Source organism: Colletotrichum aenigma, assembly GCF_013390185.1.
Source record: "Colletotrichum aenigma strain Cg56 chromosome Unknown KSG_Cg56_contig06, whole genome shotgun sequence".
Taxonomy (NCBI): Eukaryota; Fungi; Ascomycota; class Sordariomycetes; order Glomerellales; family Glomerellaceae; genus Colletotrichum; species Colletotrichum aenigma.
Window position 1 is genome coordinate 3,535,023 of NW_023500912.1, and position 13,385 is coordinate 3,548,407.

The window sequence follows — 13,385 nt, forward strand, 5'->3', positions numbered from 1 at the left end:
CTAAAGGAAGTCTTTAGGGTGGTTGATCTTAATGATCTTATCTTTAACTTTATCCTTAAGTCCTTAATAGAACATAAAGAATTTAGTTTCTTCAGTAAGATTAAGCTGGACGCTAAGTTGTTAGAATATAGCAGTATATTCCTTAATAGACTTAATTTATTATAGGTATATTAGTTCCTTTTCTACTTACTATTTCTTATTAGGGTTTTAGAAGAGAGAGCGTAGGGCGTCTTTAAATCCTTAAAAACTGCTATAGATATTATAGGTCTTAATAAAACACTTATCTAGTGTTTCACACTTAAGAAATTCTTTTTAGATAGGTTTGAACTACTTAAGGGCTCTTCTGTGAAGGTAGGTGGCTGTATAAACCACCTTCTCAGTTTAGCTAGTAAAGTCGCTATAGTAGAAGTTCTAGTAGTTCTTAACTTAGATTAAGAAACTCTTAAGTTATCTAGGGGTATTATTATAGTTAATTAGGGCGCTAAGCTTAAGTTTCTATTATCCTCTAATAGGGGTAGTAATAATATTAGCAGCGGCTTGGAAGGTGTTAAATTCTTCCTAGAGCTCTTAAATCTTCTTAAGGTTAGCATCTCTCTGATATCCTTCTCAAGTTTCTTATAGGCTTATCTAGCATTCTGGAGTTACTTATTAAGGTTATTTATAGCCTACTTACTTTTGTTAATAAAGGTCTATATCTCCTTAGATTTAGCATCTTATTTCTAGATAATATATCAGAGTTTTTTATAACCTTCTTTAGTGAAGGAGCCTTCTCTATCTAAGTCATACTTAAGGTCCAGCATATTATAGTCTTTAACGCTAGTGAGTTCCTGCGCTAGGCTCTGCAGCTGGTTGCGCGAGGAAGATGAAGATCCCAGGGTAGGGGATTTAGCTGAGGCGTGAGAAGATATACTTATTGTTTTACTGTTAGTAGGTGTTAATAGTTAACTTACTGAACAGGAGTAATTAAAGTGTTACAGTCAGCTATCCGACAGTAGGGTCTGCTAACAGAAGCTGGAGATTGATACGTTCTAACAGTACACTGGGTCGTGGTCGTTGGTTGTAGTTTGTAGGCTGTAGTAGATTGGTTCTTCAGAGGCTAAGGTGATCAGTCTTAGACTTAATAAGTGATTCGCAGTAAAGGTAAGCTGAGAGTATCCGTGAGGATGAATACTAAGTTGATTGCTGAAGAGCTATAGAAGTCTGACCATAAGCCAGGCTCAGGGTCATACTATATATAAGTCTAATTCTGAACATATTCCTTTATACCTTAGGTCGATCTGGATCATTCCGATCCAGAATGATCGTTTGGCCCCCAAGTCGTGTTGGATCATATTGATCCAATATGATCGTTATCTTATCATCATGTGACTTAGACCATAGTTCTTCTGTTACCGAGTGAGTTCCTGTTGTTCCCGTGATCCTGCAGTACAAATGTCCTGTCCTAGCCGCTCGACGCCTAAGTGGGTCGGTCAACTGTTATCCATGCATAACGGGTCGTAACACCAACCTCGGGAATTCAATGGCGAATTGACGAAGAACTCATCAAATCCGAATTCGTTTGCGCTAATATAGAAGCCATTGAAGTTGTATTCAACATGGTTCCAGTCGACTAATTTGGAGTTCAAATATACCGGGAAATGTTTGGATGGTATTGCATCTCTCCTGCTGAATAGGCCCGGTTCACCATTGTCATAACCAGTAGCAGCAATGTTGAACTCTCCGTATTGGTAGACATCTCCCATTCTCCCAGATTCGCGCGCCCAGTCGTTTTGGCAGTCCTGAATAATACAAAGGGAATCGATCCATATGTAATGAATGCTGAGCTCAACAGCGATGTACATGGCGTCTTTGAATACGTTAAGGAGTCGATCAGTTGGTATAGCTTGATTCCATTCATGTCGATTGCTCTTTTGAAGCTTCAAAAATTGGCTGGGCCCCCATCGATGACTCAACGTCACGTATGGAGTGGATACCTGTAAGCTGTCCGTTTCGCAGAGATTTGCACGGATGTCTGTATTTCCTTGATGGGGTCTCCAGACGCGAACTAAGCGAGTTGGAAGAACACGAGAGTTTGATTGCCATTGTCGACAAGTGCAGCGCTGATACCAGGACCGGACCATGTTGACGCTTGCTTCCAATCTTGCAGTGCTCGTCTTCAAGATACAATCTAGTAAACATTGGCTATCTTAAAACGAATACCGAATTTTATCGCTTAACGCACCCAGGAACTATGGTCCCACACCACCTAGGCCTCTTACGGAGTACAGGTACATGGTTTTGAAGCCATGGATATCGTAGTCTCCGATCATACAATCGTCATCGTCAAAGAGACGGAAAGTCAACTTAACCGAGTCTGCTTCTGATTTTGATGGAACGAAATCCCCATAGCCGTGGTCAACAGTGCATTTGATGGAACCTGACTTTCTTAGCGTCCCCGAATCGTCCCCTGTGTAATAGTTATCTAGGGATTCAGATAACTGTTTGCAAAGAGGACAGCCAGAATGAACGGAGCTTCGCAACGCAGACAGGGAAGTGTGAAACATGTAGTCCTTCCTGTATTCAAACACATGGTAGGTCTTTCCTTCAAGAAACCTGCGACAGACGAGACAGAGTTTTGATGCCCACTGACTCAAAGCGAGCGACAGGTTTTCAGGCAATTCGTCGTCTTCATATGTTGCTGCGGGCCCATCCATGACATCGTCCTCGTCAGCGTCGTTCCCGAGCTTCGAATTATCACTGTCATCTTTCTCTCGAGCCATGGGTTTGCCTTCATTCTCGTCATCATGCATTACAGTCGCTGTATTCTCGTCTTGTTGCATGCCAAAGTTGAAAGTATTGAGAATGAAGACGGCACCGGCAAAGATGTGCAAAGAGATTTTGAGCTGGACAATGGAACGCGAGCCGGGGCGTGTTTGATATCGGAACGCCTTTCCTCCGTGAAAGGTTGAGGGAAGCAGGGCCTTATGTCGTTTCCACCTGCCCAGTGAACGTGGTATGCGGCAAGCGCTTAAAATCGGGAGGCCTCCATAAGCCCTGCGGTTGCACGATGTGTGTAGTGTGATAACGAATTGGACCGCTTTACTCGCTCTTGGGAGTGTTGCACCACATTGGCGTGTATACACTGCAGTCCTATTCGATAATAACTATGCAGAAGAAACTGCTTATGGGAGGTGAATTACTCATAGTGATATAAATTCGTGCCCCAATTGGAATTGGGCCTAATCGACGCTAGGCCGCATATCTCCACGACTACAGACAATGTCTCACTCTGCCGCATTACTAGCACAAGTCCACGGTTTCGACCCCGAAGCACTCGCAATCGACTCGATCGACACCCAGAGACCCAGAACACACAGCAGGATACCGACAACCAAGAGGAGCGACGTAAAGAAGAACTGCGTCTTCTGTTTCCAGTTGCTGAACCAGTTGCCGTAGTGCATCCACAACCAAAAGATACCCGGCAGCCCGAACGAAAACCAGCTTGCAAACGCCGCGGACACAAGGCCCAGGAGGTTGTTGAACACCGGGATCGACTCCGAAATCACCATGCCAATACCCCAAATACCGAGGGTCACAAGCAGCCACGCAACCGTGGACAGCTTCGTCCGTCTGACAACATGCTTCGTGTTACCGAAGATACGCGTGAAGATGTACTGCGACGCGACGTGCGCGTATATCACAGCCGCAATCGCAATCGTCGGAATCGCCACGCCCCAAATCGCCTTCCGGATCGTGGCACTCCCCGCCGCCGACAGTGCCGGTGACGGCACATCAGGACCCGCGTAGACGTAGATGATCACAGCCGAGATCAGGTACAGCGTCGTATCCGTAATCTGCAAAAACGCAAGCGCTTTCGGCCAGTCGTCCGGGTTCTTAAACTCCGCAATGACGCTGAAGAAGATGGAATGGCTCGAGAACGCGCCCGCAATATTCGTCACGGCCAGAAACGCCGGCGAGAAGCCGAGCTTGCGGAAGATGTCCACCGACCCGGCCCCAATCGGCTTCTCGATCGCCACGTCCACGACGGTGATCAGCACCGCGACGACAATCGACACGCACGACGCGGCGGACATCCAGCTCGTGTACTTGAGCGTCCGCGGGACGTTGAAGATCCAGAACGCGATCATCCCGACGGCCGCCCAGACCACGGTGCACGTCGCGCTGTTGGTCAGCGTGTTCATGCAGATGGTCCAGAGCAGGATATGCCCGCCCATGAGGAAGACCTGCAGGATCGTCTGCGCCCAGCCGAAGACCTCGCGGAAGACGCCCCCGAGGCCGATGGGCTTGCCGATGAGCTCGACGGCGTCGCCGAAGTGCTGGACGAAGGGGTACTGCTTGCGGAACTCGGCGAGGAGGAGGCCCGAGTAGGTGGCCAGCGCGGAGATGGTGCAGATGAGGATGACGCCCGGGACGAGGCCGACGGTGGCGAGGACGGAGGGGAGGGAGAGGATGCCCAGGGAGACGGTCTCTGCTACGAGCACGATGCCTCCTTGCCTGGGTAGAGTTAGTTGGGGTGAGAGGTTGGAGGGTTGGGGTGACTGACAGCCAGTGGAGGGTCTTGAAGTTGATCAACTCGCCCTCGTCGTTCTCGCCCACGCCGCCGATGTGGCTCGACGAGGAGAAGGCAGGCGGCTGGTCCTGGACCACTTTGGAGCCAGCTGGCGCGTCGGCCTTGGCCTGGCTCTCAGGGTCGACGGGCGCCCTCGTGGCCTCTGTGTCCTTTCCCATGTTGAACGCCTGGGAAAACAGGTCGGTTGAAGCCGAGTGATGTGGACTGGCGAACTTATAAGGCTTCACGATCCCCTCACAAGTTCAAAGCTGAGAGGTGTTGTTGGTGGAACCTGTTCGCGTCCGGTGGAGCGATCCGATGAGATGGCAGGACAAAGAGGGACTCAGGCCGACATGCAGCTTTCGGGGAGCGGCTTGTGGAGCAAATCGGGAAATCAAGCCTGTTGCATACGGGATGATTTAGGTTTGAGGGGCCCCGGATTCTCTGTTCCTTCTGATGTGCGTTTGCGCGGTTCTCGTCGGCACTCGTGGCAGAAAGGCAGAAGGGGGGATAAACATTTTAAGAGGGAAGCACATTCCCATCATCAACCCACACCCATTGACTCACGGCTCTTCCGTCTTCCCACGCCACCCCAAACCTGCCCCAAAAACCTGGACACATGGGACGACCCCATTGTCGGAGCCAGACTTTTCTGACACGATGACTGAGTTGAAAATTTAACAAGGTGCTACTGCATCTGGAACCTCCGCTACAAAATCAGACGGCGGGCGAAAATTCGGGGTTTTCGTTACGTCTTGCAATCCACTCGGCGGGGCCCGCTCTGGATCCCTTTCCGGGATCTACGGGGCGCGCGCACTATGGGAGAACCGCCACGGACCCACGGTCAGAAGGCCGATTCGATTTTTCTTCTTTTTCCGAGGTGTGACTGATGTTTCGTGGCATGAGAAAACGCCGGTAGCGAACTGCAGATGTTGCTAATCGTTCCCCGATGAGAGGACGGGAGGGGGAGAGTTTGCCGGCCGGCACGGGAGACGGACGAGGGTGAGTTTGGAAAGGGGGTGCGGCAGCAGCCGCGAGTCATGCCGGTTTGCATACCTTAATCCAACGTCAACCAGATCGATAGCCCCTATATGCAACATGTCTCCCCCGCGTTTCGAAACGCGTGACCTTGTAAAATGTTCAAAAGGCGCGCTTGGCAGGTCTGCGCTATCCAGCAACGGCAGGTCGCAAGCCGCATTCACGTAATGGCTACAACGGGTGGAATTGACGATCACGGGAAAACTGTTGCATATACGAACGGGTCTTGTTCTGATTTACGTTTGAGGAACGTAAAAAGTCCGTCGCTCTCACTCGGATGTTTGATTCAAGTGTTTGAAAATGGCTCCAAAGTATGCTTATGCATGTGCAGCTAGCCCACTATCTACATTCGTCCGCTTGAGGCACACTACGCCTAACTCTCAATCAACATTAAGGGAAGAACGTGGTATTCATCATGTCAAAAGGGATGTCACGTTCCCAATGATGCTTAAGTAATACCAAGATATCCCGGTTGATGGGCCTTTCGATTAGTTTTTTGGTAACAACAATTCCAATAGGTGATGTTGTTTCATGTACAAGGTCCAGGGGCTCCTGATATGACCAGTGATGCTCAATTCAGAAGAGAGAAGCCCAAAGCAGCCGGGTTTGGTGAATCCGTGTGATAAAGTTGAACTCGATGAATAATTATCCTGGTTAGGCTATGGACTGGGACCGATACCTAACTACTTTACTGCCTATTTTCTGTCAACTGCAATACCGTAATCTTTTCCGAATCCCAAACATGGAATGAAATTCATGATTCATCAGCAGTTTTGTTCCAAGAGCGGAGTTGTGCAGGATCAATTCCTTTTCATACCCAGGAAGAAAATTCCAGAAACTCTGTAAAGTGGGTGTTCCAGACTCGACTTACCATTAACACGATTCCAGCCTTCTGCAAAGCCATTCCGTATGAGACTTAGCATCGGTTAACGAAGCAGCATCCCCTTCAAGACTGAAACAATATGCTCCAGCGAGTCGATTTGTTGCTGCTCGATGAGCATGCAGACGTGATGCTCCCGAATCATTTCCTCGGACCACGTACGGCTCTCAGCGGCGTCAATGTGAACCAAGCCACAAATCTGTTGGATGCGAGCGCTGTAGTCCTCGATTACGATGGGATCCAGGTTTCCGAACTCGGAGTGGTTGATGAGTCTGGGCCTTCCAGTCTCCGATGTAAGGCCTTCGATCCACGCCGGGCCATTGCTGGCCATGATGCCGCCAACGACATCGAAAAGAATGCCCATGCCATTAGTCACATCGCCCACTATAACCTTGGCAGCGTCGGGAAGCCATCTCTGACAGTCTTTCAGGATGGAAATGGCATGCTGCAGTTCCTTTTTCAGGCCATACATAGTCTGCCGGGTGCGAGGTCGTTGATAGTCATTGGGAGTTTCGATCTCGTATTTGGGTGCGGGTGCCGCTGTGATACCAGGGAAAACATACCATGGCTTCTTCTGAAATTCGGCGAAATCACTGCCGAGGGTTAGCCAATAAGCCACGACACGGTGTATGAAATGACAGCTTACGCTTGAATGATGGGGAGAAATTCATCCATTTGTTTCGCGGCGCTCTCAAGCTCACCAACCAATGTCTCAAGCGAAGGAGCACGCTTTGGACTGCTTGAGCCAGGATTGTTGGACTCGACGATCTTGAATTCAAAACCAATCTCCCACAAAGTGCGGCTCAGTGAGGCTATCCACATCATCAGACTAGCATCCAACGGGACGTCTCTCGCCGTGGTAATGGGTTGATTGCACTTTGCTGCGTAGACGGCAAGGATGGGCGTGAGACTATCAACCTGAGCCAGGAGAGACTTGCAAGCAGGGAGGACCTTCGTCGCATGCTTCAGATGCATTATGCAAAGTGCCGGGCTGGTATCTCGCAGCATTCTTGAAAGAGACTGTAGCGCATTGTCGATGACGATGGGATCTGTGGAAGTCTCGTCGAGGTCCAGTGTGTCGCCAAGAGATTCTGGTGCCGTGTCATGGGTAGATGCACCAAAGGACGCTCCGCATTGCGAGACCATCTCTTTTGGCTTTCGCTCTTGTTCAGTAAAACCTTTCAATGACATGTCGCCGATTCTCGGCACGCCTTTCGCGCCTTTTCTGGGGCCCGACTCCTGGGGGTTCAGATTCTTGAGAGGAGCGGAAGTGATTTTGCCCATTGTTAACTGTTTCCAGCTGCCCAACTCGTGGGTTGCATCATTGCAAGGCAGGTTAGGATACGTTGCTTCATTGCTGACATCAGATGTCTTTGAGGCATTGGACTGTGGTGTGAAGGTATCCTCTGGTCTCTTATGTTGAATGGCAGATGTGCTCGATACTGTAGGTCGACTTCGCGGAGCTCGAGCAGGATTAGGGAGAGGAGCTGGAGGACCGCATTCAAGCATGTAAGCACGTCTTGTCTTTTCGTCGGGGAATGCGAAAGAGGAAAGGGTGGCGTTATCTGTCGCCGCGGCTGGCGCTTTCGTGTATCGATAGACGTTTCCTGACGTGGGGGCACGGGGATATTGTGGTCGTTGAGAGTCTTCCCGGGGAGACGATGCGGTAGGTTGTCTTATATCTTGCTGGGTCGGCGGCAGCGGGGCCTTTGGCTTCGATGCGGACGTGGTCTTGATCGCCGCCACCTTGTCGACAGACACGGGGCTGGTTGGTCTAGGAGCAGACTGAGTGCCAATATCCATCTTTGATAGGGCATGTCCTAGATCGGACGTGTTCGCATCGTTCGCATCGTGGCTTGCAGTGACTTGAGGAGCATGTCGAGTAGGAGACGTCTGACTGCGAGGAGAAGAGTCGACTTTGGATCGGGTCGGGACGGGAGACGCGGCGGGCTTCTCGTCTTCCTCGTCGTCGGAGGATAGCGACTTGACGGAATAGTTGTCGGCAATCTCCTCCCAATCGTCGTCCGAGCCAATCTTGCCGAAGCTCTCGCGCGAAGCCATGATGGCCGTTGGCGTCGAGGATGGTCGCTGGGACGTTAGCCGATGGACGTGATGATAGAGAGGGATGGTCTGAGGTTGCAAAAGTTACGGTAGATCGTGAATCGGTGAGGTGGCACCTGGTCGGGCGGGGAAGTTGAGATGGGACGGAAAGAAGGAGGGAGTCCCTGAAGCAAGGATGTGGAAGGCAGAAAAAGTGCATAAGGGCAATTGAATAGGTGGCTCTTTCTGGTCCCTCCAGGTGCCCAAGTCAGCAGCGGTGACGCGGACAGAAGGAGGCGGATTCTGGTCCAGTCCAGTCCTGTCTGCCTACCTTCTTGACCCGGAGGGCGGAGGGACGCAAAGACGCGCGCCTCAGGCTGGAGTTTCCTTGTCCAACCGGTGAGGCAGGCAGCTGCAGGCTGCCGTAGGTTTTCTTTGGCTCCTCGGCTGCTGTTGGCCCTCGCACACCGAAGCTTCGACCAATCAGCGAGCTTGAGTCGGTCAGTTCAGCGACTGGCGCTGTAATCGCCCTTGTCGTAGTGCAGATCCCTACCCCGCAGTGGGCAGGTGTGGTCTGTGCACCTCCTCGCTAGGTTGTCTTATCGGCGACAAGAACCCCTGTTGACTGTGGCGATAAGCCTCGGGCTGCATCTCGAACATTGGGGAAGGAGCCATTCGAGCCCACATGTTCGTAGCTCACTTCCAGGATGCCTGGTCTTTTTGGCTACTTCGACCTCATTCTCCAATACTTGCAGAGAAACGAGTACCTCTCCGTCAATTGTGTCACGTCAACCGAAAGAAGGGCAGTGTTGGCCGAGAAATCCGATCAATATTATGGCACGCTTTCGCAGGCCGTGATGGTGCCGGTGCCGAATTCCGTCATTGAGCTCCCGTCCATGCGGACTGCCATATCGCAGTCTGCCCTTCTAGATATCACATCACAAATCTCTATCCTAAACACAGGAATCCCAAACAAAAGAAACGTCTCAAGCAGAATGGTGAGACTGCTACCCCAAACTCCTCTTGCATAGGCTGGCTTGCTGACGACCCTCCTCAACTAGCAAACACCCATCATCCAGACCAATGCTACCGACAAGCACCCGTCAATTCCACTATTCCCCGATAATCCCTGACAAGTTTACACGCTCATGCTGCTGTTCTCGTGCTGCATCTTTCGAAAGTTACCTCCCATCTTCATCAGCTCCAACCCGTTCTTGATGGGCGGCTCGCCACGGAGGAGGAGACCGATTTCGCTGGGGTGGAACCAGTTCATCCACACCATGACGAGGAACATGAGCGTCGCATCGAAGATGTAGATGTACACCTCCGTCGTCATAAGCTCTCCCTTGTTGCCCTGCAGGTACTCGATCACACGGAAGACGCTTCGCACCCAGATCAGGACACTGGTGACATACAGCGTCAGGAGGTAGTACTTCCACCGGATCTCGGGCTGATGGGCTTTGGCCGTGGGCACAAGAGCCATGCGACGATGGAAGAGTGCGGCCGTGACGATGAAAAAGCCAAACACGAACAGCTGAACGAAGAGGCCGACGATGATGGTCTTCTCGCCAATCTCCATGAAGTTGTTGCCCTGGCCGGCAGCCGCCATCATTCCACCACCTGCGGCCATCAGCATCTTTTGTCAAGTTGGGGCTTGGATATACATACCGCTGGATTGGAGAAGCAGAGACAGCACGTCGCCAGAGACGAAAGCCTTGGTGAGCCAGCGCCTCTTGATCAGCGCGTGGGTCTCTCCATCCGTCAACATGATGATCCGACCGAGAATCATGTAGATCGAGGCTGCCATCAAGGCCGGAGCAATCAGGAGCAGGACATTCTGGATGATGTACGGTCCGAGGGTCCAGCAGCCAGGGTCTTCCATCGTGTTCTTCGCACGGGCAGCATAGCCGACTAACTCGCCTGCAAAATCAATTTTGTTAGCTCGCCGATCCAACTGGAGATGTCCTCTCTCATTCAACAGCAAGCAAGCTTACAGAAACCGCCAATGACAAACGCAGTCAAGTACCACGTCTTTGTGCGAATCATCTGGAATAGGTGCAGCGCAGTAGTCAAGATGAAGACTACGCAGAAGAAGATCGCAGCCGCTGTCGAGGGCTCAAATCGGTAGAAGGCCCATTGTGCGTTGACATAGTCGGGATTGCACACTCGTGCCATTGTGGTGGTTTCGAAATCGGTCTCTTGAGAAAGAATGTCGTCGTGTCGATTCGGGGGAACGCAGTAAACGGCAAAGGACGAGGACGAGTGGCTGTAAGGAATGTTGGTGTTGTTCTCCAAGTCGTTTGCTGATGTCGAGAAGTTGTTTGACCGATGAACAAGGAGGAAGCTGGGGATATTTCTATCTCTGAGTTGGCGGTCGTTTGTTATGCCTGCGCTCTCCTGAGGACGACGCGCCAAGTCTGGTCCATCAAAAGGACTGCATTCGCCCTGTTGTCAGCCAAAAAAAATTGACATTTTGCTCAGCAAACGGCAGGTCTTGGGCGCCTGCGACGGACAAATTTCTCCAATGAAGTGAGATCCGAGTATCACTGCGCCACAGAGGACCCGCGATCCCGAGTATTTGTATCAATAGAATCGGGACAGATGGAGCCTCCAACCGTACAGCTGGTGTACGAAATACGGAGCCAATCACGGCACCCGGAGTACGGCTGGGCAACACTACGGGCGCAAGGGCTGACGAGTTGACCGGGATGCCCATGGTTTTGGACCTTCGGGGACATGACAAGCGTCGGGAGACCCGCTGAACCAAGGAGAAACGCCCCGCAATTGCGAGTATTCGCTTTTGTCTCGTGTCGCACTCATTTGCGTTTGCCCTTGCCGAAACCCCTGCAAATGCGGGATTTTTAGGTTTCAGCTACACTATTACCCTAAACGTTAGTTGGTATCGTCTTTTCATTATTTTCTATTATTTCTACTATTATTACTTAATTATAGATAATTTATAATAATTATATGGTATTATAAACTTAAATTAATACTATTATCAATAGTTATAGTTATATATCCTTTATAATAAAACTTATTAACGCTATATTTCTAATTATATCTAAGCTAATAAAATATAAAGTTTAACTATTCTTATTAAAATTAAATGTGAGTTTAACTATTAATTAAAATAGTTTTGAATAGATAAAATAATATTTTAATATTTAGTTATACTTTTTATTATATATAATATATAGATATAATAGAAAGCTATAGCTATAGCTATAATATATATTAATAATATAATATAAATAGCTTAAGTTTAGCTAATATGTTATAGTTTTTATTTTTCTCTGTTAACTTTATCATATATTAATATGATAGTATTAAGATAAAGAAATATAAATTAATTAAATAAATAATTTATATATACTAAATAACATTATTACCTCTTAGTACAAAATAAAAAGCTTTATTTAAAAAGTTTCTATTAGTTAAATTCTTTAGTATTATAGCTATAATAAACATAGTTTAATATATAAAACATACTATTTAGTATCATTATATTTTATTTATTATTATAAAAGATATATTAAAATTATATTAACTCAAAATCTCTAATAATTATAACTTAACACTATTATATAAAGAAGTAATATTTAAGCTATTATATAATAAATTAGATATCTATTTTAATAAGCTATAGATATTTCTTATTAACAAAGTTTTATTTAAAAGTATTAATCTTTATGATTTTATAATATCTAAAAGTGATATAATAATAGAAAAAAGAATTAGATATATCGCTTTATAGAGAGATGATGAGAAACATTTACAATATTAATAAGATATCTATAATATTAAACTTAATTGGTTTACTTTTATTAATAAGAATAGTATTAATTAATATAATAAACCTAAAAGAAATAGTATGATTACTAAGAGGTTTTTAATTTTTCAAAAGAAATATATTAAAATAGAGAGAATAGTATTATATATTATTAATATTTACTCTTAATAGTATTTTTATTATATTATACATTGTAGTTATATAAACTAAAAAAGCTTTGTATATTAAATTAATATTTGGTATTACTATTTATAAATCTATTATTAAAATAACACTTAATTTTACTTATAAATAATATAAATTAATATTATACGTTAAACTTTTAAATAGTATAAAATATCATCAAAACTTATTTATTATATTTATTTTTATATTTATTAGATTATAACTTTATAGAGGTGGTTTTTAGTAGTTTAAAAATATATCTATAGTATTATTTTATATATTATAAGTAAATAGACATAACAGATATATTTTTTAAGTAGTTTCTCTATAAAATAGTTATTATTGTTAGTTTATATTTAGAGTAAATTATAAGTTACTTTTAATTTTATAGAACTATTATATTAAAAGAGGATTCCTCTAATAATAAGAGAAATAAAACTGAAACATAAAATATTATAAAGTTATAAATTTATAAAGTTAATAATAATTTTGTCTCTAAAATATTTATTAAATAATAAATCATATGTAGTAATAATTTTATATAGATAGAAGAATACAATATAGCTATATATTATCTAAGTTTTATTTCTATTAGTTTAACTATATATACATCTTTCTATTTAGACTATATTTAAATGTAATAATTATATAGTATTAAAATACATTAACACTTATATGCCTATTAATAATATTCATTATAGAAATTATAGCTAATATCTCTTTAAATATATTTAATCTAATAGTATAGCTAGTTATAACTAAAAAAGAAGCTTATAATTATAAAAATTAGAGAATCGCTAATAATTATAGTTAAAAATAGTAAATAACTATATATAGTTTATATACTTATATATTATAGAGGGCTATTAGTTTATAATATATAAAAAAGCGTTAAATATAATAAACTTATATTATATAGT

The 13,385-nt window shown here is 45.6% G+C and overlaps 3 protein-coding genes across 3 annotated transcripts; all 3 read right to left on the reverse strand.

The window, feature by feature from the left end:
• Window positions 1-3,263: 3,263 nt before the first annotated feature.
• mtr-15 (N amino acid transport system protein) lies at window positions 3,264-4,728 on the reverse strand (the record flags this gene model as incomplete). The annotated part of the gene is made up of 2 exons (XM_037325203.1): window positions 3,264-4,494; window positions 4,544-4,728. The coding sequence occupies 2 exons, from the start codon at window positions 4,726-4,728 to the stop codon at window positions 3,264-3,266; spliced, it is 1,416 nt and encodes a 471-aa protein (XP_037176583.1).
• Window positions 4,729-6,513: 1,785 nt separating this feature from the next.
• CGCA056_v009957 (uncharacterized protein) lies at window positions 6,514-8,528 on the reverse strand (the record flags this gene model as incomplete). The annotated part of the gene is made up of 2 exons (XM_037325204.1): window positions 6,514-7,060; window positions 7,114-8,528. 2 exons carry the CDS (start codon window positions 8,526-8,528, stop codon window positions 6,514-6,516), a joined length of 1,962 nt encoding a protein of 653 aa, XP_037176584.1.
• A 1,117-nt stretch (window positions 8,529-9,645) lies between these two features.
• RTA1-5 (Protein RTA1) lies at window positions 9,646-10,682 on the reverse strand (the record flags this gene model as incomplete). Its single annotated transcript, XM_037325205.1, has 3 exons — window positions 9,646-10,127; window positions 10,176-10,427; window positions 10,502-10,682. The coding sequence occupies 3 exons, from the start codon at window positions 10,680-10,682 to the stop codon at window positions 9,646-9,648; spliced, it is 915 nt and encodes a 304-aa protein (XP_037176374.1).
• Window positions 10,683-13,385: the final 2,703 nt, after the last annotated feature.